General features: G+C 43.3%; 1 protein-coding gene across 1 annotated transcript in view; it reads left to right on the forward strand.

The window, feature by feature from the left end:
- The window catches only part of p3h2 (prolyl 3-hydroxylase 2), a 106263-nt gene that overhangs the window by 41887 nt on the left and 41132 nt on the right, over positions 1 to 23244 (forward strand). The window contains exon 3 of the mRNA XM_080733859.1: positions 21898 to 22050. Within this exon, the coding sequence (XP_080589985.1) occupies positions 21898 to 22050 (153 nt within the window). The remainder of the gene's footprint in view (positions 1 to 21897; positions 22051 to 23244) is intronic.

The raw sequence follows: 23244 nt of genomic DNA on the forward strand, positions 1-23244 counted from the left end.
AGCCATGAGCTGGGGTGTGCAGCCATGAGCTGGGGAGTGCAGCCAGTGGCTTGCCAAGAGAACTGCCTGCCAGGCTACTGTCTGCTGCCATTACTCGGCTCTCTCCAACAATAATAACCCCATACATGCGTGCGTGCGTGCGTACATGCGTGCGTGCGTGCGTGCGTGCGCGCGCACGCATGGTGAAATAGGACCTTCTTTTGGACCTACTATACAGATCAATCTCGGATTTCTTTTGTAAAAAAGCATTGCAGATGCTAGCGCTCCAAATCATAACTGACTTCAGAAACTTCCCACTGGACTTCAAGCAACGCTATTCTAAATCCTTGTTTTGAGTGGTCTTGTGTAATATTGTAATATTTTGAAATATGGGTTTTTGTCATTCATGAGCTGTATGCCATAAAAATTCTAAGTTTTAACAAAAAAAAGAAGTTTGGAATAATTAATGTATCTAGAGTATATGAAAGTTTCAAGAAATATATGAAAACTTCAAGAATATTTAGTTTTACAAAATATTCTAATTTTCAGAGATTGATCTGTTTGTCGGTTAGACTGAAAACATGGGGTTGGTTGGTTCTCCATGGGCCGGAGGCCTCAAGCAAGGCTTCATATAATGTAAAGAGATGGGAGGCGTAGGTGTTTTTCTCCTTCGGGTGATCTTCAGACTGTATTGAGCTTGCTATTTTACTTTCTCCCCCCGCCACACCGCCCCCTGCCACATTCCTGACCTTTTACTTCCTATTGTTTGAAGCTGGTCACCGTGTTTTTAGGACATACATTATGACATTCCTTCTTGAGCAGCTGATTGATGGACCCATGGACTAATAAATAGGAACACAGGAGCTCTGGGGACTGGCATTACCTAATCAGGGAGTGGACCTAGAAAGTATTGTATGTCCAGGCGGCTCATACTTAACAATTTTCTGCTGTGGGATGTATTCTCATGACATTTAACATTTAAAGAATTGGAGGCCTAAGGCACAACAGTTCACTCAACAGCTCACTCATATGAACTGTACTGATTAACATTCTTGGGTGACATGGAAAGTAGACTAACCTTTTCAAGAGCAGCTTTGCCAATTTTTTACCTGAATCCTATTGTGTATATACACTATATACCTTCCCAATAGGTGTGATGGGAGCTTGTTCTTTTGGTACTGACAGAATGTGTGTAACATTGCATATTTTATCATGACTATTATTATTTATGTATTTCTTTATATTGTTATTTTTTAAGTCTTTATCTTTAACGGTTTGCAACAGTAGTCAACATAACCAATACACATAATAAAATAAATACATAAAGTACGACTAGGGAAAGTTTGAAGAGGGTCTTGGGGATCCGCCAGAATGGCCTTTGCCCTCTGAGTGGCTCTAACTTGATAAACATGGTCTCGATCATTCAAGTTAGTGCCAAGGGTTGACACTGGTAAAAGTTCAACAATATTTCCCTGCCCATTTTTGCTAACCATGCAGAGGTTGCCAAACCAACAAGTCATTGCAAAATCTGGTGGAAAAAAATGAATAGATTTTCAAGAGCTGTTGACAATATCAGGAAAAAAAACACTCTGATTTTCTTTTTTGCAGATGGAGTCAGTTTTGGCATCAAAAGTAAATTTGTTATGCAGGATGGTCCCCAAAGTACCTACGCATGTTGGCTTACTGTCTGCATAGCTACGCCTTTAATGAAGGTTGGTTCCGTGACAGGAGGGTTTGGTGAAGGTCGAAAAGCACCCTTTTTTGTCTTGGCGATATTGAGTTACAAATATGAATCATCACACCATTTCATGAAATTGTCCGAGGCTGGACCATGTTCTGACCTACCTACCTCATCGTTCTGCAGGAGGCTGACATTCACCCAGCTATCAACACACTTGATTATAAACCTTGGTTCAAATATAATCTGGCAGTCATTGCTGTAGAGCACAAATAACAAAGGCAATAAAACGCATCCCAGGGGTGATCCTTTAGAACACATCAGGGCCTCAGAAAGGATAATTAAAAAAAGGGTTCTGTATGACCTCATTGTCAGGAAGTCGACTAGCTAGCAAACATGGGGCCAGATATTTCAGAAAGACTGCAAGCTAGAATATGGGTCTGCATGCAGTTGAAAGCGGATGAGAAATAAGCCAAAGCATAAGTGTACACACATCTTTGCACTTCGAGTCCTCGTGTCCAACAACAAACTTTAGCACATTCATTGAATTCATTGATATTGCTGATCGTATGGCAACGTGTGACTTCACAAGGGGATAGCTTCGCTGTTACTACATCTGTTCGACACCCAACTATAACCCTTACCCTAAACCTAACCTCCGTGGGGTGAGTCGCTAACCCTCCCGACGCGCCTTTGTCGAACTGGCGGTCGTTCGAAAGAGCGAGATTTCCCCCCTCACAAGAACAAATCACAGTTTTTAAGTAGCCAGCCACTGATGTAGTCGAGCCCATGACTTATTTTCACATTGTTCACAGTTTAAGGTTAAGTCACCTACAGGTAATTGCATGTCCCCCATGGAAATCAATTCTTGGGAATCAAGACAGGAGATTGTGTTGGTGTCTATGTGGAATTAAAAAATCACACCCGTGTGAACTGAGCGGTGGTCGTGGAGGCTGTGCAACAGCACTACTGGGTGGGTGCAGCGGGGTTAGTGTGCTTTACAATGCTGTAGTTTCTTCACACACTCTAATTTATTTGACCCTAAAACATTCAGTTTGTTAATAATAATAATAATACTTGACCACACATGCTGACCCACCCTTCCCCCCTGTGTGTGTGTGTGTGTGTGTGTGTGTGTGTGTGTGTGTGTGTGTGTGTGTGTGTGTGTGTGTGTGTGTGTGTGTGTGTGTGTGTGTGTGTGTGTGTGTGTGTGTGTGTGTGTGTGTGTGTGTGTGTGTGTGTGTGTGTGTGTGTGTGTGTGTGTGTGTGTGTGTGTGTGAGAACAACAGCGCCCCTCCCTTAACGTGTGTGGTCAGAAAAGGTACTGCAGGCTTGAGGCTACATACACGGACGGCCGGACGGACGGATACCCACACACACGGCCACGTATAGGAGACGGTGTGACCACCGCTCAAAAACAAAGAGTGTGCCATTCTACCAAGTTCAAACTAGAGGCCACAATGTAATGAAGTTCTTTCTAAAAAATATATATATATTTATATACAGTATATCCTATTACATTTTAAAATGGGATTTCATTGTATGATTGTGTAATGAAAGTTGTCAGTGTGTTTCCTTTATGTTTTGCCTCCCTCAACTGAAAGCCACAGATACAGGAGGTCAGCCATTGTCCATTACAAGCTGCTTGGCTGTGCCACAGCACCACATTGACTTCAACATGAACAAATACATTTTATATTTCTCTGGGTTAAGGGAGGGCAGGGACAGAACTAGAACTGAGCGGCTGGATGAATGCTGGCATTGTATGGTATTGTACATACACACACACACAGCGCTCTCACTCCCTCCTCCTTAATGCTTCTCCTCCAAACCCACTTGTATGCGAAACAAAATGCTTCACTACTTTGGATTTAACACTCACTCCACACAGAATCCACCTCTGCTTTTTTTTCCAAACCTGACATCTTTACAAGCTCCGGTGGAAAAGCTGAACATGCCCCCGCTCGCATGAGAGGGCGACCCTTGACCCCTGTCTCGGAGGGTTCCCTCCCGTAAACGTTTCCTTGAAGTGCGTGATTCCTCCTCGTAATGTCATCCTCAGACGGGAAATCCCCTCATTTCGGGTGCTTTACGGGGAGGGTGTTTGGGTGAAATATCTACACATCATCTGAAGTGCCTTTGTTTCAAGTTATCTCCTGTGAGGTTGGGGTCAGTTCTGATCTTTTTGGTCAACACTAGCACTGCCAAGTCATTGTTAAACGGCGTCTATACAGCTGCATGAGAAACCCCGGCTCCTCAACCCTCCAGCCTCAGCCAGCATCTGTGGAATTCTGCATCATTGGGTTCAGGGACATGCTGGACCCCTGACCCCTTTATTTAAACTAGTGAAAACAGCCGATCTACAAGCACAAGGCGTTGTGTGCTTGTAGATCTGCAGTTTTCACTACTTTTGTGCGACGGCCTTGTATGATGAAGCAGGGCTTTGCTTTGCGAAAAAATGTACACATTTGAAACTTGGAGATACAAGGTTTCTGCCCGACAGTGACGATTTACTTTGTTGGCCGCCCAGCCCCCAAAATGGAACGAAGACATTTTATTTATTTATTTTTCCTAATGGCCGGCCTGGACCGGCCGTGAATGAACCGGCCGTTCGGGAGTTGTCCCGCTTTTCCCAATGGCCAGCACGTCCCAGATTGGGTTCCTCAGTGTAGAACCCCCCCTCCTACACACGTGCAGCCAATCTGCAAACAAAATGAGCAACCTACAAAGTGAAAGGACACCACACGACTTCTGGCAACGTTTCAGAATTCTGACACTGGTTGGAAAATGTTTTCCACTCCACAGAAAAGGGTCTCTTTTATCATGTGAATGGAAACCAGTGGCGTTCGTGAGATCACGGGATCATGGTGTAAAAATAACGTTGGGACAGCCAGGCCTGTTTTTAGATGTTGCTAGAGAGAAAGGCGAGTGTGTCACTGACTGTACGTGGAGCGTGGAGTAAACGTGAGAGAGGTGTGAAGAGGAAGAGGAGGGGGGGGCGGCGGCGGCCCGGACATTAAAGGCAATTTTCCACCCTGTCTGCTCGACTCAGAACTCCCACACCTTGTGTTGTGAGGTTGGCGTACAAAGCAGGCCTTGTGTGTCCCGATACTGCCCAGGAAGCCAGGGCAGACGTGGGAACGAGCTTGATGGTTGACTAAAGGATACAGTAGTTGATGTCGGCGGCTGCAGCCTCGGGGACCAAATGGTCTAGTGTTTCACCAGGGAACTCCACAGTGGAGATGGGACGATATGAGAATATCATATCACGATTATTGTGACAAAAGAAATCGCGATTTACGATATTATCGCGATAATCAAAATCCACTATCCTGGGGCAGAACATTTGCCAAAAATATTTTTTTGGCAAAGACATTTGATAGAGAGTGAAAAAAATACTGTATCAAGTACGTATATTATAAGTACCTTTTAGATTTAGATTTTAGAGGGATTAAGTGGTACCGAATATGCAGCTCGGCAAATAAAAGGTGAATTGATCCCAGAGTGCATGACGGAGGACGATATCACGACAAATCAAATCTCCACGATACGATTATCGTGAGTGTTTTTTATCATGATAAACGATAATATCGCTTATCGTCCCATCCCTACTCCACAGAGGCTCGGGTGGTTTGTCACTGGAGATGGAAGAGGGCTTAATCCCACCAATCAAACGATGTCAACCACAGAGCCCGGACCGGCTACAGACACACAAACAACCCCCTCCATTCAGCTGAGCCACATATTTGATTACTTTATAATAGACTCGAATTGTGCTTTGGTAACTAAGAGGTTCTGGTCGAGTGGCCGTCTGTTCCCCATCCTAGGTTCCTGGTGAGGTTCAAGCCACAATGACGGAGCGCATATAGGCCTTGGTGTTGTGTTCACTTGTAATCAAAGCCAGTAGTCTGCCTCTCTCCATTCACAGCCCCGGAGACCACACAGCAGCCCGGGCACGCTACCCCAACGGAAGTCCACTCTGTCTGCTCCCGTGCACAGTGGCAAAGATTATTCTTCCTCTTGTTTTCTTTTTCACGTACAGTGGAGTGCACGCCGCCTGTCACTGACTTTATAAGAGCGATGAAGGATGGGGCGGAGGGAGGGAGGGGGTAATGGGCGGGAGGGTGGCGGTGGTTGGTGGGTGGAGGGGATTCGTCGGACAGCTCTCCCTGTAGCGGGGCAGGTAAATGCATTTTTGCACTAAAATACTTCACAAGTGGAAAGAAACCTAAAACTTTTCACAAGTACTCCTTAGGGGTTGTTCCTATGATAAAACACGTTAGACACTGAAAAATCTAAATGGCTGCCATGTTTCCAAGATGGCTGCCTCTGAACAGTACGCCAGCCAGTTAATGTCCGATTTTCATAATATTAGAGTTGTTTTGTAGGTTTTAAAACATCGTGAGTTCATTTATTACTCTTTTAAAGCAGCCAGAATAACTTTTCTGACTTTTGGTTGGGGTCTTTCCTCACCTGGGACCCCCCAAACAGACCCCTGAGCTTATCTGAGTAGTCGCTTTGCTCCTGCTCCAGAGCAATGTTAAATTAGATCATAACTGAAGCATTAAAGTTGTTGTAACTGGGCTCTGAAAGCAAAAATGAGTAGTAGCAAATACCCAGGGGTCTTCCACAGGGGTCCCGGACCCCTAGGGGGTCCTCAGAGTTACTACAGGAGGCCTGCCGAATCTTGATGGGGAAGTTCCTTTTTTTTATATGTATATATATTTTTACATTTGAAACTGTTTTTATTAGTATTCTCAGTATTATTTATAACATGTGTGTGTTAGACAGACAGGTTCACAGGTATTGCAAGAATTAAGGTATTGCAACTTCTCACTTTGGGCGCACAGTCTAACATGTCCATTTATTGCATTGCACTAACACTGACAACACAACAGCACACACCTCTTTGTTATCGTCACCCCAAAACCCGCACCCTATCCTCTTAAAGAGCTCACGGTCAATTGTACCCAAAGAAATTCACTACTATACATGTCCTCCCTAATAATGTTGACAGTTTCCACTATATCATTTGCAGGGAGGAGAGTGCAAGGCAGGTTATTGTTTGAGCAGCTGCACCGTCCCTTGTAACCTGCTTTGCAAACACATTTGATGAGCTTTGCCTTTGCAGCAGGGATGGCAAGAAACCTGACTGGAACATACCCTCCACTCTCTGAATTCCATCTATTTTTTCAATTGATGGAAGCTCAGGGCAATTTGTCAGGTATGACGAAGTAGGCATCATAATACGATACCTTCATCAAGGGACATGATTTTGAGGAAGTGCAAACACATGAAGAGGCTGATACCCCGATTCCTTATCAAGTCCTTGCCTCCGGTACAAAAAAAGGAAATTGATATATTCGAGTGAGTTCAAGTTGATGTTACAAATGTCAAGGGTTCCTTTGCGTTTTTCAGGTGTTGACTGGGGAAGAACATTTGTTGGAATCACCAAAAAGACATGGGTCAATGCCTACTTGATGATGATGATGATGATGATGATGATGACCAAGCCACTAACCGCTTCAAGGACCTTGGCAAGGTCATTGGCCATTCCTCCTGAGCTTATAAATTGTGAGCTTCCATCAACATTGCAGTCCGAACATTTTGCATGCCATGTTTACAGTTCAAAAGGTCCAACAACCCTGGGATTACTCAGATGGGAACTATTTCTGTCAAATAACTTGGAGGGTGAGATGCTACCTCCAACTCGTGCTGCACTGCTACCACATTACCTCCGTGCCAACTCCGTCACAATGCAGGATAAATCATACCTGACAAATTTCCCTGTGCTTCCACCAATCGAAGAAAATAGATGGAATTCAGAGAGTGGAGGGTATATTCCAGGTTTCAGTTTTCTTGCTCTCCCTGCTCCAAAGGCAGTACTTGAGCCCATCAAATGTGTCTGCAAAGCAGGTTGTAAGGGACGGTGCAGCTGCTCAAATAACCTGCCTTTCACTCTATGCTATGGTGGAGACTGTGTCAACACTATTAGGTTGGACATTGAAGATGATGATGATGATGAAGACGAATATATCCTGCATGTCTGAAATTACTGTAGTGTAGTGAATCTCTTTGGGCGTAATTAACCATGGGCTCTATAAGAGGATAAGGTGAGGGTTTTGGGGTGACAATAACAAAGAGTGTGTGTGTGTGTGTGTGTGTGTGTGTGTGTGTGTGTGTGTGTGTGTGTGTGTGTGTGTGTGTGTGTGTGTGTGTGTGTGTGTGTGTGTGTGTGTGTGTGTGTGTGTGTGTGTGTGTGTGTGTGTGTGTGTGTGTGTGTGTGTGTGTGTGTGTGTGTGTGTGTACAAACATTCCCGTGTCATTCCATCCATGTTTCATCTCTGTGATAACTTGGAAATGTTTGCATCTTTGACAGCTAATACACCAGATGTTGTTGTGGTTGATGAAGAGTCCAGGGAAGTGTCTGTATTGGAGATGGCCTGCACCTTTGACCCTAGCCTAGAGGAAGCTTTCATGACCAAGGTCATTAAATACCAACCTCTCCTAAATACGATCTCAGAGCTGGGGTACAGGTGCAGACTATTTGTTTTCATATTTGGCAGCCTAGGACATACCCACAGGCTGGTTGTTAGAGGGTTTCAACTTGGAGTGCCTAAAAAAGAGGCAAAAAGGCTGGCAAAGTATTGTTCCGTCTCCGCTATAATCGGCAGCCGCCACATATGGCGGAGACGCTGTTACTTATACCCGTAGAGTACCAAGTGCCTTGCTATTGTATCATGAAGACATAATGCCATGATTTTGTAAATGTTACTCTACTGCACCTATACTATTTGTGTCCTTGTATGCATCTCCTTTGTGTGGACATAAATAAATGGTTAAAATGTGTGTGTGTGTGTGTGTGTGTGTGTGTGTGTGTGTGTGTGTGTGTGTGTGTGTGTGTGTGTGTGTGTGTGTGTGTGTGTGTGTGTGTGTGTGTGTGTGTGTGTGTGTGTGTGTGTGTGTGTGTGTGTGTGTGTGTGTGTGTGTGTGTGTGTGTGTGTTGTCAGTGTGAGTGCAGTGCAGTAAATGGAAATGTTGTTCTGCATCCAAAGTGAAAAGTTGCAATACCTTCATTATTGCAATCCCTGCAGTAACAGCTGTCAACCATAACTGTTTTAACACAAAAAACATTATAAATAATACTGAGAATACTAATAAACCATCAAAGTACAATACATAAAACCAGGATACATAAAAACATTCAAAGTTTCAAATGTAAAAAAAAAAAGAAAAAAAAAAGATCTCATCGAGATTTGGCAGGCCCCCTGTAATAGCTCTGAGGACCCCCCCAGGGGTCCCGGACCCCCCGTGGAAGACCTCTGTTATTTGCTACTAGTCATTTTTTATTTCAGAGCATATTTCAGATCTAATTTAACATTGTTCTGGTGCAGGAGCAGAGCGATTACTGAAATAGGCTCAGGGGTCTGTCTGGGGGGTCCCAGGTGAGGAAAGACCCCAACCAAAAGTCAGAAAGGTTATTCTGGCTGCTTTAAAAGTGTAATAAATGAACTCAGGATGTTTTAAAACCTACAAAACAACTCTAATATTATGAAAATTCGATATTAACTGGCTGGCGTACTGTAAAACATATCCGAAAAGGCGGCCATCTTTAAAACTGGCGGACATTTTGAAAATTAAGTGTCTAATGTGATTTTTCTAAAGAATGACCCAAGAGGTACACTCTGTAAAATTGTGGTGCTTCTTTCCAGAACTGAAGTATTGTTCTCCTTAACAGCCCCGCTACTGGACTTTTCGTGTCTCCAGACGGCCCTGATTCAATGAAAGAGGCCTTTTTCACAGCGGTGACGGCGGATTGGTTTTTTTTCAGGCATTCCACAGGCATGACCTTATAGGAGGAGAACGTGCGCTGGCTCAGGCCAGGGTGGGGCGAGGACAGGCAAGAGAGGAGCCCAGTGTGTAGGGGCTGTCAGCATGTCGGAGACGGGCGAGAGCAGGAGGGCCGGGGGGAGGGCGAGAGGTTGAAAGAGGACGACGTGCTCGACAAGGGGAGCCCTGACCTCTCAACCCGTGATGTCACAAACAACATAATTCCTCCCTTTAGCCCCCCCCCCCCCCCCCCCCCCACCCCTGCGTTCATGTTTTCCACAGCATGCGCTCAACATGTCCTATAGTCGTGATTTAAATGTATAGGCATGCTTCACTGTGGCCAGTATGGCGGGGATGTGAGTTATAGCCCTGATGTTGCGTTAAAGTGTTGTGTGCTTTAGCGGTGAAGCGAAAACAAGCCGCCCGTCTGATTAGTTTAGCCGGTCAGCCGAGACGATCAAGTGACTTATTCACACCTGTGCATGTACAGTGCTGACATTCAGTGGCCTGCGTGTGTACAGTAGACATGTCCCAAAGCTGTTTTTAGTCAATCACGGTTATTTGGGAATGAAAAGGCCTGTTTAAGGGCCCATTATGGAAAGGTTTATTTGTGGAACTGTAACGTTTTCCTGCCCAATTAGCGTCATGCTCACGTCATCGGCACCCTCTAGCTATTTAATCTTTAAGTTGTGTGTGTGTGTGCCTGCATGCGTCCACGCGTGCGTGTGTCCAAGCATGTACAGTGCACGCATGTGTGTAAGGAAAACGGGTGACTCTTGGCAAACTTCAAAGTGAACTCTGATTAGATACTTGTCTACAAATTCTCCTACAGCAGGAGGTCGTCCAATGGAAACACAGGATAAAACATTAGACAGGAGTTGTTTTTTATGGTTCCACGAATTCCAAAGCCTTCCCTGAACAGTGAATCAATGCTTTGTGTGCTTTTGAACTGACCTGAAATGGAAGGAAGGAAGACTACCACTTTTATAGAATTACGACATTACTCATGGAGGGGACCATTTTACTCTCCCCAGCAGGCCATGGGCTTGTGTACGCGTTTTCCTATACTTAAAAAGTTCATGATGCCAACTCCCAAAAGACATACTGTAGCTGCTACTACAGCTAACACATGGGTCTATGAAATGGTCTGTTTATGAGATAGAAATGGGTGTATATTTCTTTTCTCCGCCAGGAAAATGAAACTTCAATCATGGGGCCATTTGGTAGTGATTTACAGTGAGTGTTGTGAAATGGTCTATTTTATTATATTTCAAACCAGATCCTTTCATACAGGAGCCAAGCAATGATGAGCTGTATGGTACTTGACTTGTGTGTCTGTTAATTAAACATCTTAAACCATCAAATACACTGACTTTCTTTGCAGAAACCGTGAGACTCGCGTCTGTATATGGATAGTTTAACAGCTCATTTCCGGGTTTAATTAAGTAGATTTGGAACCTAACAATCCGGTATTATATAGCTCCCATGTTTTGATGAAAATGTTATTTTCAACACTTAAAGGCTGAAGAAACACTGGGGTATTTTCAATGAACAGAACAAATTGGTTTGACATCAAACAGGATTTATAGGCACGGGATTCTGCACAGCACCATAAACATAAATAAAGGCTGTTTAAAACACATTAATCTCTCATTAACTGCAGCCTCTTGTGAAAATGCAGTTGTCATTATTATAATTCCAAAATCCCAGTAAAACCCAGGTGTGTGTTTTACAGATCACCGGCTAATATTTCCTCTGGAACACTCCTGCCAAATTCCTATCTCATGTTTCCTAACAACTCTGAAACATGTGTTTCTATAGGTTTCTTTATCATAAATTATCCCCTTGTGTTGCGTCTACGAGTTGCTAATGTTTGGCTCCATTACACACATCTGAGTATACGTTTTTGCTAGCATACCAAAGATAGACGCTGTGTGGTTTTCGTGCTTATTTGTAGGATAAACACCTTGTCCAGAATATGTTTTAAAAAGGTTGCCTCAAACACACAAATATTGGTTCAGTGACAGTAAACCTGCAATCTGGTTGGAAGTGTACTACGATGTTTATGCAGTCCCATTAAAACACGCCCCAGATGGGGACTCTGTGCTTTCCAAACAGCTGGATGGAATGTTAAGGACTAGAGCAACAAAGATGGCCTTCCTTCTGTTTGCTGTTCCACAGTTTGAGGTGTAAATTGTACAGAATGATGAGGTTTGTTCTCCGCTGCTAGCAGTTGAGCGGCGTCTCACTGTTTCATAGTTAATCTGCTGGAAGGTGCCACCCGCACATAGAAACTCTTCCACACTTCCCTTTCTTTTTTTCCTCTGCTCGCCAGAACTTATGCAACAAGTGGCTAAACTGAAGATGTGTTTTTGTCTGGGGAGAAAAGGCCCTTCAGCCTTCACACAGAACATAATCATCTACTTGTTATGTCTGCCGACATGTAAACTGAGCTTGCAACAGTCATCCTCAGAGATAAAGGATAGCTTCGTAACGAAGTGACCGTTTCTCCCAAGTGCATTCCTGAGATATGGTTTCTCCAAGCCGTTTTATCTTTTTATTTTTCATTTTTGAAGAGAGCGTCTTTTTTGCTTTCCCTCCCAATGGTCTTAAAACCATTATTGGCTGTGTGCACGGCTGCTGTTATCATGCTAGCAAATCAGCCTGCTGAAATATGCACAGTGCTAAGTGGTACAAAGCCATATTGTACTGTAGGCAGCCAATAATAACTTAAAATAGCTTCTCAGGAAGGTCGTGTCCTTGTCAGCTGAGGATTAGCAGGGCTAACTGGCTGTTTAAGTGCAGTAATTAGAAATATTTGTGTATGGAAGAGCCACAGACATGCGCTTGACACGTACAGCCTCTACATGCTATAGTGATTACCGCATAGGTGGGGGTATTGTTTATCTACGGCTCCCTCCCTGATGGGGAACAGACCCATGGAAAGGCTGCAGAGAAGGAAGGGACCACATTGTTTTTAGTTGTACATCTGAGCTGTATGGGCCTTTGCTCCTGTATTTATTCTTTTGTCTGATTTATTTTTAGTGTGGTTGCCCCTGCAGGGGGTACTTGTTTTCTTTAGTTTACCGGTATTTAGATTGCATAAAACCTACAAATGTTGGTGAAACACAATCAAGGATAAAACAAAACTAGTAAGATGCAATTGGAAATTGCAAGTATGGTTGCTGTGACACAAGTCACACTTACAAATACATATATTTATTATCTGTCAGTCCTTGTCCCTATTGGAGCGTGTGTGCTAAACCATTCCTTCCTTGTCCATTTTATGCCCATATATGGAGATCCCTGATGTCCTCAATATTAAGCCCATATCTTGGAATGCCTCCTCTCATGTGGTCTATGATGTCAGACATCTTTGATGTCATTCGTCTCCATATTTCGAAAAATTACATTTTTAATTGTGTGTGTCTCTCTCCATATATGGAGCTGACTATCATCACCTGGATCTCCATATATGAAGATCATGACACTGACCTCATCAGACCCTTGACTCTCCTGCAACCTTCTGTGGTAGAGAAAATATGCGTAACTGACCAAATTATATTTTTTATGAAAACAAATGACACCCCTGTTATTGGTTGTTCTTATTTAGTATTAAAACCTGCAGATCATGTCCGTCTGTCCGTGCGTCACACCTCATGTCACGCTATATGGCCAAGACATCTCCATATATGGAGCTGGCCAATACCTCTACATCTGACCTCACATACTCCAGATATGGACATAGCCGTCTTGTTCTGACATCACAATGATGACTCGACCAGCCAGAATAATTGCGACCAAAGGTCGCATTATACCCTGAGAAATCTCGTAGCTTGTCTGACTGTCAGTATTGTCTGACTGTCAGTATATAGGAAGTGATGTCACGTGATGTCAGTCATATATGGGCATAAAAAGGATGTCATGTGACATCACTTCCTGTACTGACAGTCAGACAAGCTACGAGATTTCTCAGGGTATAAAAGTCCATATATGGTCATTCCCAGAAAAAGAAAAAAATCTTTTATGCCCATACATGGAGATTTCTGATGTCATAAATCCCAGGCCGAAAAAGAAAAACCTTTTATGCCCATACATGGAGATTTCTGATGTCATAAATCCCAGGCCGAAAATGGGGATGTTAGGGTACCCCCTCATGCCCATATATGGACATCCACAGGCATCAAATCAAGGCCCTAACTCACCAAGGCCCTGCTTGGCATTTCTTACGTACGTTTTATGCCCATATATGGAGATTCCTATATTGTCAATATTAAGGACATTAAGGTCGCAGGTCACCCTGAGGTGTCTTACTAGTAGTTTAACTCCTGCTTCTTAGCTGTGCCGTATTAAGAAGCTCTGATGTTTCAGTGCGACGGTCGCTTCTCTCACTTAGGGTCTTAATGGGTCTTAGGGTCTTAATGGTATCTATATCATATATATCTATATATACAGTATATATATATATATATATATATATATATATATATATATATGTATATATATAATTTATTTTTCTAATCTTACTTTCTTTTTATTTCTTTTTTCCTCGCTCCGCTGAGTGCTCCTTAATGCCAGCCCAGACAAGGGCATCTGTTTAACTTGTCACCACCAGCCCAGGTTTTGTGGCATGTCTGTGGATACGTGCTCTTCATCACTGCACCGGCTTCTCTACTTTTTGGCGCCGCCTCAGTCCTATTTCCATACCTGTGAAGTGAGCATGAGGCCCCTGAGGAGCGGGTCATGCAAATAGCTGTTTGAATTGGCACCGCCGGTGCCCACATCAAGAGCATTTTCTTCAGAGAGTGGCAGGGCGGTCCAAGCAGCTTTAACACAAGTTGCTCTTGAGCGACGAGAGGAGAGGGCAAGCTGAGGTTTCATACTGAGCAGCACTCATTCACCTCTACAGGTGCTGCTTTGAAATTCATGCGAGGGGAAAAGCGTACGTACGCACTCTGTTACAAGGTTTACTGTATGTGTTGAAAGAGCAGCTTTTCATGGTGGAATGCAGAATGGCTGCTCTTAAGAGCGTAAGCAAACTGATGGAATTCAGTTCAATTTTAGCTTTTTTTTTTATGTGTGTCTGATTTTCCATAATCTGTCTGTCTGTATTTAGCAAAACGTTTGACTGTTGAAAATAGATGATAAAGTTTAAGAAAACAACTTAACCACTTAAGCCCTACATACTTTGTGCGATGAATAGCAAATAGCAGTCTCCAAGCTCACAATGCTTTGTGTAGAACAATTTATTTTTTAATGTGGAAAACATTTAGAACATGGTCCAGTGGTTAACAACTACATTAGCAGTGATTTGGTTGATGTAACTCCTATTTTGACTTTGTAAAATGTGAAACCTAAAAAAGGATTGCTCACAAAGTAAAGGCACTGGAAATATCACTAATGAATACTATTTGAATATTTACAATGCAGGACCAGTAGAGCTTTGGGGCAATTTATTCTGTTCAAGAAGCTAAACTTTCCTAAAACATACATTTTCCACTCTTTGTCTGAGCATGTGAGGCAGTCATGATAATGGAAAGAATTTAGATTTAACCATGCAGGACTGTCTTTAGGCTATAACATTTTCCATTTCCCTCTTCTTACAAGTGTAATCTAACTCATAAACTGTGATAGATTTCCGCTCCTTCATCTTTAGGGGGTGAAACAGGTGAGCTTGAGTGTAGTTTGGTTGAATGTTGAATATTACACTTTTTTTTATTTGGGCTCCCAGCAGCCCTCAGCACTATCATCCCCCTCCATAAATCGGTGACTCTCTTTATAAGTATGCAGGTCAGCAATATTGAATATGACTTAAAATCCATTATGGAGCCAGAATGAGTCATTCTTTTTGTCACTCAGGTCAGTTCCTCCAATACTGCTTCCAGTGAACTGCTCCCATGGAGAATATCGAATGTCTGTTTGTTTTCTTTTACACTTTGGAGAGCATTATTTTTATTTTCATTTTACACTTGGATACATTTTAATTGTCGCTCAAAATGAACACTCTGAAACATTAAGTTTTTTCATTTCTCCTCCCTTAAGTGTTCTGTTTTATGACTACAATCCCTGGAGTAGGCCTACACTACTTCTCTTAACCAACTTTGACGTGAGAGAATGATGAAACTGTACCCCGCCTTGAGTAATTGCCAGACCCATGAAATGGGTAGGCCTACATAAGCAAATGTCGGTCTGTCCGGGTTTTCTATATAAAGGGTATATATGATGATGACATGATGATGACATGCCTACAAAAGGCATGATGTCATAAATGATGATGACAGACAGGGGGTCTGGCACAACCAGGTTGACCTGGTCTAGTTTTTCATTGACTCCCCCCGACCCGCCCCGCAGGTGATTATTAAAGAGGCGATAATGATGACGTCACACAGAGAACCTCCACATTAAAGGATTCCCTGTACTCTGCATGTCTCGGGGCCCCAGGACAATGGGGTCTGGCACGGCCGCGGCCACAGCTGTGTTTTGCGGTGGGGTGGCGTGCTGGAGTTGATCCCCCTTCCTTCTCTGGCCTGAGCCAGGACGTCCCTTAGGCGGTTGTGGGGTGGGAGGAGAGAGGGGGAAGAGGGGGATTGTGGGTCCGATCGTACTGCAGGTGGGTCCAGTGCCTCTCCCCAGGTGGCTGCAGTAGGTTGACTGACTCTCTCCTCAGTCCTCAGGGCCATTATTTTCTGGACACCACAGCTCATGTTGTTGGCACTCGGTCAGCAACACTTTGGATGGGAAACAAAAATTTCTCCCTGTACCTCATCCCAGCATGTGGGGGTTGTCTTGGTCTCCCACTTGCTCTCCCCTTCTCTTTCACACTAACACACCAAGCTATAGCCTCTTCGTCTCCTTGGTCTGCAGAGTAGCTCCTGCTCAGCTGTGGGAAGACATCGCCTCAGCAGGAATGCACTCGATGGCACCTTAGAGTCTCTGGCCTTTCAGAGGTAACCAAGCTTGCCTGCCCAGTGCCCACGGTTTATATTCTCTCTTGTCTCTTCTCTGCCACTTGGTGAAAGACCCCAGACTTTGTCCAACAGTGAAATCATTCTTGGGGAATGTATAACGTTTTTTGTAATACAAAAAAGATTCAGTGTCACATGGGACACAATCTCTGAATTAGCGTGTTCACCTTCATCTTGGCAAACAACGTGCTGATTGGTGTACAGTAGGGGTGTAACAGTTAACCAAACGAATTGATTTAATCTATTATTTAAAAATAATAATGGATGTTCAGAAACACAGAAATTAGCCGATCTATCACATTGCTATTTATTGGGCAACACCATTGTACAACTAAATATCTATGTATATAAAATTGATTCTAATAAATCTGTTTGAATTATTTGATTTTGTTTTTGTTGATATATAAAACAATATTTAAAGAGTAATTGATAAAATCACTAAGAATATAATCTATATGTTTGGAGCCTGCAGATATCCTCTCTCTGCTGTTTAAAGAGTGACACTTTGAACTGGCTTTAGTTTTACAGGGACATGATGAATAGAGTCAGGCGGTATCCTCTGTCTACAGTGAGCTACAGTCACACCTCTGGACATTCTGCAACCACGTTACACATTCCACTCTCTACTTAATCTTACTACGTTTCACCTTTGTGAATGTATTTTGTAATACATGAGGATGCAATAGATGACAATAATACTTGTTTTTAAGATATTTCTTTATCCGATATAATGATATGCTGTTGAGGGAAATGGCAAAGATGAGAGAGAGATAACAAAGTTCACAAGTCAGATAGATGCATGATATGATATGGCACATACCTGCCTGTGCTGGGACTTGAATCTGATTGCAATGTGAACAGACAGGCAGGAGGCAATGAGACAATTGATGAGGGTTTGTTGAGTGCAAAAATAAATACATAACTATGAAGTGAGAAGAGAGCCACTGTAACTCTTAACCATAGAGTTATAATATGTATAGAGAGGGCACCAGATATCCCCGCCCGTCCACTTGCATGGAGTTGCTCACCCAGGACCAGCACATGAAGCGTTCTTCCGCGTACTTCTGAAACGTGATGTAGTGGGGCTCAAGAGACGCGGTTTGCATCATAGTTTGTGTACATGGATGTGCTGGGGCTCCAATTCATGAACGAGCACTTCCGCTATGAACGCGCAGTCAATACAAAGAAGCCTAGATGCGCGTTCATGTGCCCTCCCTATAGCACTCTGTTCCATGTTAAGTAGGACTTTCGATCACGACTGCATACTACTGTATAGGTTCCACAGTGCAGCATAATCTCTGTTCTCATTTAAGTAACTTTGGATCACTCATGCATTGACATAATGACATTTTGCTGTCTATGAACAGGGATTCCAGTATCTGTATATATAGGTAGGTCGGTGTGATCTGTCGGCTGGATGTGATTTTCTGATACAATCTGCTGTGTGTAGTCTCTGCACGGCCAGACCCAGTGAAACAATAAACTATTTACCAGGTCTTTATCAGAAACAGTCCTGTCCTTGATGTGATGAATCACACACAAACCACCTTCATACCCGCCGCCGCCTCTTCTCCCATCTAAGAAAACACCTGCCTGTGGAAACACTGTGGTCTGTTGTGTTGTTGACTTTATCTTTCATGTGGGACTGTTTGTTGATGTGGGAATGTCTGTTGGCGTGAATGTTTAGATGCACGCAACTTTCTGGATGAGCAGTTTTTAGACGCCTCCAGTCAGAATCATGGGAAGGTGGTAATCATGGGAAGCATAAGCAGTCCAATAGACGATCCAATAGAATAGCATGTTCCTCTGCACACGTTGTGTAGTGCCTTCCCGGTGAAACTTCTGTCGATGTCATGTCCTCACGCAACCAGACCTGTCAATAATGTGTTTTGGGGTGTGAGGGTTACATAGTTACACATTGTTAGGTCAAGTGGATTAAACATTATGAAGAAGTCTGCCATTAGCTCTCAGCTCTTCAGACGGGGTTGGCCAGCTGCCAAGATATGACAACTGCTGCTTTCTTTCATTTTAACAATGATGTAATTTACACATGACAGTCTGTACAATATCCCCATTAGCACACACACACGTGCAATTATGACACACATTTATAATGACACTCGCAGACAGATCTTCACTACCAAATTCAAGAGAAAGGGACAGAGTTTGGATGTTATCATGTTATCCATGTGTTTGTGCTTATGTTCTTGCAGACCACGTGTCCAAATGCCTACACCTGATTCAGCCTAAAAATCGATCATGCCTGTAGCCCTCGGCACGTGTACTTTTAATTGTTTAACATAAATTTGTATTCGCTCTTTGCCCCAATTTTTGCGTGGCGCATATTAGATCACCGTACTGCCATGAAACATTTAATGTCACCGACCCACACGCTAACGGTAGCAGGCAAGGGTTGGACTTTTGTGAGCCACCCAGTGTGATTGAGTATGGGAGTGTCACGACACTAGCTTTGACTCCCATTGTAAGAATGGAATGCGGAAGTTGCTGTACGTCACCATAAAGCAGGGTTCCCCAATTAGTTTTCCCCAAGGGCCGAATTATGTCTAGGGTACCAAGCCGAGGGCCACAATATTGCAGGGGGCGACGGTGGCGTTCCCACTACTCCAGCGACAGTTCAAATATCGTCATTGTCAGGTGAAAATCTTGTATGTCCAAAACCGTTTGTTTTGCATTTATCATTTTAAAAATGATTTAAACTAGTGAAAACAGCCGATCTACACCGCGAGGCGTTGTGTGCTTTTAGATCTGCTGTTTTCACTACTTTTGTGCGAAGGCCTTGTATGATGAAGCAGGGCTTTACTTTGAGAAAGAACATACAAATTTGGAGATATAAGGTTTCCACCCGACAACAACAATATACTAGTGTTGTTGCTGCTCTTATACCACCATTATTACTGGGGTTGGTGGGGGCCAGACAGTAGCCCCCCGCGGGCCGCAAATGGCCCGCGGGCCGCCTATTGGGGAACCATGCCATATAGCGTTGCTGTAGCCTCCTGAAGTTCCAAACATTGCACTGTTCCCCACTCAGCTCCATTCATATCTAGGTTGCACAATTGCACTCGCATCCAACACAAACACTGGCACACGCACACGCTAGGGCATTAATGACTTGTGATTTTTGCAAGTCGACTCGACTCTGTAAAAGGTTGAGTTGAAATCTACTTTATTGTTTGATGAACAATGCGTGAACGGGGGACAAAACCCCAAACCCTGTGCTTAATTCCATTGCCAAAACACAGTTGGAAAAGGAGCAAATCATTCTGTCCTTAACAATAAGCAATCCTAATGTTTGAATCCTGTACACATGCAAACATGGAGCAAAAATAATGATGAAAAAAATAAGTTTTAGTTGCGTTTTTAGTTTTTTTCAACTTTCAACTTTCCCTGGTAGGAGTCGACTTGTGTACGGAAGTCCACTTGTCGACTTTTTGGTTAATGCCCTAACGCACGCACGCCCTTACTAGCCATCACTGCAATAATTAGTTTGTCTTCTTTATTCCATGAAATGACAATGCTTGCCAGAGTACTTCCATCTTGTTTATTTTACACAAATGTTGCAGTTAAGGAGCGGAACGCTGTGATTACTTCACTGCGATACATCAACAGTCACCAATCCCACATTCTGTCTGCTGGGGAAGCTCATCCATCACACTGGAGATTTTTCCGTCAAAGGATGGCAGCTCGCCTTGCTGACTGACAGGAACTGTCTGAGAACAGACTGTCCCTTAAAAATATTCTCTTTTGTCATAGTTTCAATTACTCAATTACTAATGCAGGGGTCTTCAATGTTTTCAGGCCAAGGTTCCCTTAGTTGAGAGAGAGATGAAGCAGGGACCCCCTCAACCTTTTCATAGATTCCAGAGTGTTTGACAGTTTTCAGATATTTAACCACTTGAACCGTCGATACATAATACACTTGACCTTTCACTGTACACTTAGTCTGCTCTTTTTACCCCTCTACACCAAACCTCTTAGCCGAAAATAGCCGATCTAGCTGCGAGGTGTTGTGAGCTTGTAGATCTGCTATTTTTGGCTAAAGTTCTCAGAATATGGACAGTAGGGTTCAAGTGGTTAATATAAAAAAGGAGAAAAAAATTCTATCACACAAAGATTTGGAGGACCCCCTGTAGTAACTCTGAGGACCAGCTGTTGAAAACCCTTGTACTAATCGGTTCCAAAATGCCTGATGGGTATAAATTAGTTATGGATTGAATGTACCTTGTTATTTTTGGCAGACAGTCTGGGCTTATTTGGAAGAGCATTTGAAGGAGAGACTTCCTCAGATCTCTTGCCTTGTCTGGCTTCAGTCACTCTTTTTCGGATCGGATTTTAAGTACATTAAGTCAGCATCATAATATGAGCAGCGGGACGGATGTTTAGGCTACATAATACCACCCACCAACGTATTTTAGATGCATCTATTATTATCAATAATGAGGCATTCTACCACATTAACACTATAACATCTTCAAAGATGATTTCTCATTACTAGTCTGTCTTTGTGAAACTTAGCTTATAGAGCACCACTGCCGCTAGAGGGCGCTATCCCCCTGGCTCACAGTGTTATTTTTTGTACTGGAATTCCTATAGACCCCTATGGGAATAATACAAACAAAGTACTAATTATCCAAAAAGTAAGATTTTCTTTCTTTATTTATTTTTTCTCCAAACACAGACGTTATCAAATGTAACGTACGCAATACCATAAACGACACAGAGTCACATATACTGTAGCACCTGACAAAATTGCCAGGGTGGTTTGTTTATTTTTGGAGCGCAGTTCTTATATGACGCGATCTAAGATTTCTCTATGGGATTTCCAATACAAAGAAATGTGGTAGTGGGGGTGACGTCAGGCCTTTGATGCTCTATTGACGTCTGTTTTCTTTTTTTCATTTTTTTTTTTCAGCAAGTGATAACAAGTTTCTAAGTTGCCAGAATGTTTCAAGCTCTGAAGGCTGTCTCTCCAGTTATTCATTATTTTTTATTTGTTGGATTCTGCATAATATAATTAGTATGTTATTTGAACTAAAGGCATTGCTCACCCAGCTGGAGACTGATGGACTGAGGACCTTCAGTGTTTATGTGTTGAAGGGGCTGTCATGGTTATTCTCTTACCCTCAGCTGATGTCGTATGAAATAAACCAAATGCTGGGAACAGCTGATGTTGTATGAAATAAACCAAATGCTGGGAAATGTTTGTTTGGATCAGTCCAATACGTATGAACACAGAACCCCAGCTGGCAAACGACTACAGCATTCTCCCATTCACTTGAACTGTGCATGGACCTCTCCCTCCCTCTCTCCCCCTCTCTGATGTACTTTTGTACGTTGAGTGTTTGTTTAAAAATTGTTTATGACTCCAGTGTTTGTCCAGGGAAATCTGAACTTATTTTCTTTTGTTATTCCCGTGTGTCTCCATAGCTGAAGCAGCCCGACAAGGCAGCGGCGGCGGCCCACACCTATTTCCAGGCCAATCCAGAGCACGTGGAGATGGGTCAGAACCTGGAGCAGTACAAGGACCTGCAGGGCGTTCAGGAGGAGCACTTTGTGGACCGCGAAGCCCGACCTCACCAGGTGAGACAGAACCTCCTGAGTCCTCCTGTTTGGATTCTGACCATTAGTTTTAATCCAGGGGTCTTCAACAGGGGGTCCGGGACCCCTAGGGCACTGGTTCCGAAACAAGCTTGTAGATCTGCTGTTTTCACTATAGTTTGGGTCCCGGGCAAACGTCTAATTTCTCTTTTGGGTCTTGAGCTAAAAAGTTTGGGAACCACTGTCCTAGGGGGTCCTCAGAGTTGCCACGGGGGGAGGCCGCCAAATCTTTGTGTGATAAGATTCTTCTTTTTTACATGCGCTACGAGACGTTGGGAGCTTGTAGATCGTCTATTTTCGAGGTTTGGTGTAGAGGGGAAAAAGGAGCAGACCAAGTACAGAGCCAAAGGTCAACTATTGACGATTTATGTGGTTAAATGTCTGAAAATACACATTAACATGAATCCAACCCCAATGAAGCTATCGATGAAATCTATGAAAAAGTTGAATCTGTAACACAATTCTTTATACAATATACTGGGGGTCCCTGTCTCATCTCTCTCTCTCAGCTAAGGGGGGCTGAAAAACGCTGAAGACCCCTGTTTTAAACAATATTCCTTTGTTTGTTCATTATCTCTGCCTACATTCTTTCCTTCCTTGCTTTTCTCTGCGTCCTTTTCTCTTTAATTCATTTTCGTGCCATCCTTGCTTCTTTCTCTCCTATCCATCCTCACTCCCTTTCTTTCATCCTTTCTTTCCTTCCTTCCTCCCTCTCTTCAGTCGTTCTATTGTTCATTGTTTGCTCCTCGCTCTTTTCCTCCGTTCCGCATCGCTGCTATGAACAAATCGAGCGACGTCCATCACATCGTTATCATCATCCAGCTTTATCATTAATCACTGCAGCATGCTGCCAGCTTTTGTCCTCAGATGTCTTTGCACCTTGCCAAACTGTCTAGTCAGCCAGAGGCTGATTCGGGTTAATGTGTTCCTCCGCTATCTGGATGGGGTGAACAGTGGCTGTTGTCCCGTACTATGAAGGAGGCCTTTGTTTTTGTGGTCACCGCAGTTTAATGAGAGGGAACTCATTTAAGGTCACTTGGTGCTGTTTGTGGTTACCTGGAGAATTCAATTCCTCTGTATTTCTGTCCATCTCTCTTACACCCCCAACCCCCCACTCTTCTCTCTCTCTCTCTCTCTCTGTAAAAGTTATTATTAAGGAAGAAATTATATTACATT

The sequence above is a fragment of the Nannobrachium achirus genome (genome assembly GCF_963921795.1).
Source record: "Nannobrachium achirus genome assembly, chromosome: 1".
Classification (NCBI taxonomy): Eukaryota; Metazoa; Chordata; class Actinopteri; order Myctophiformes; family Myctophidae; genus Nannobrachium; species Nannobrachium achirus.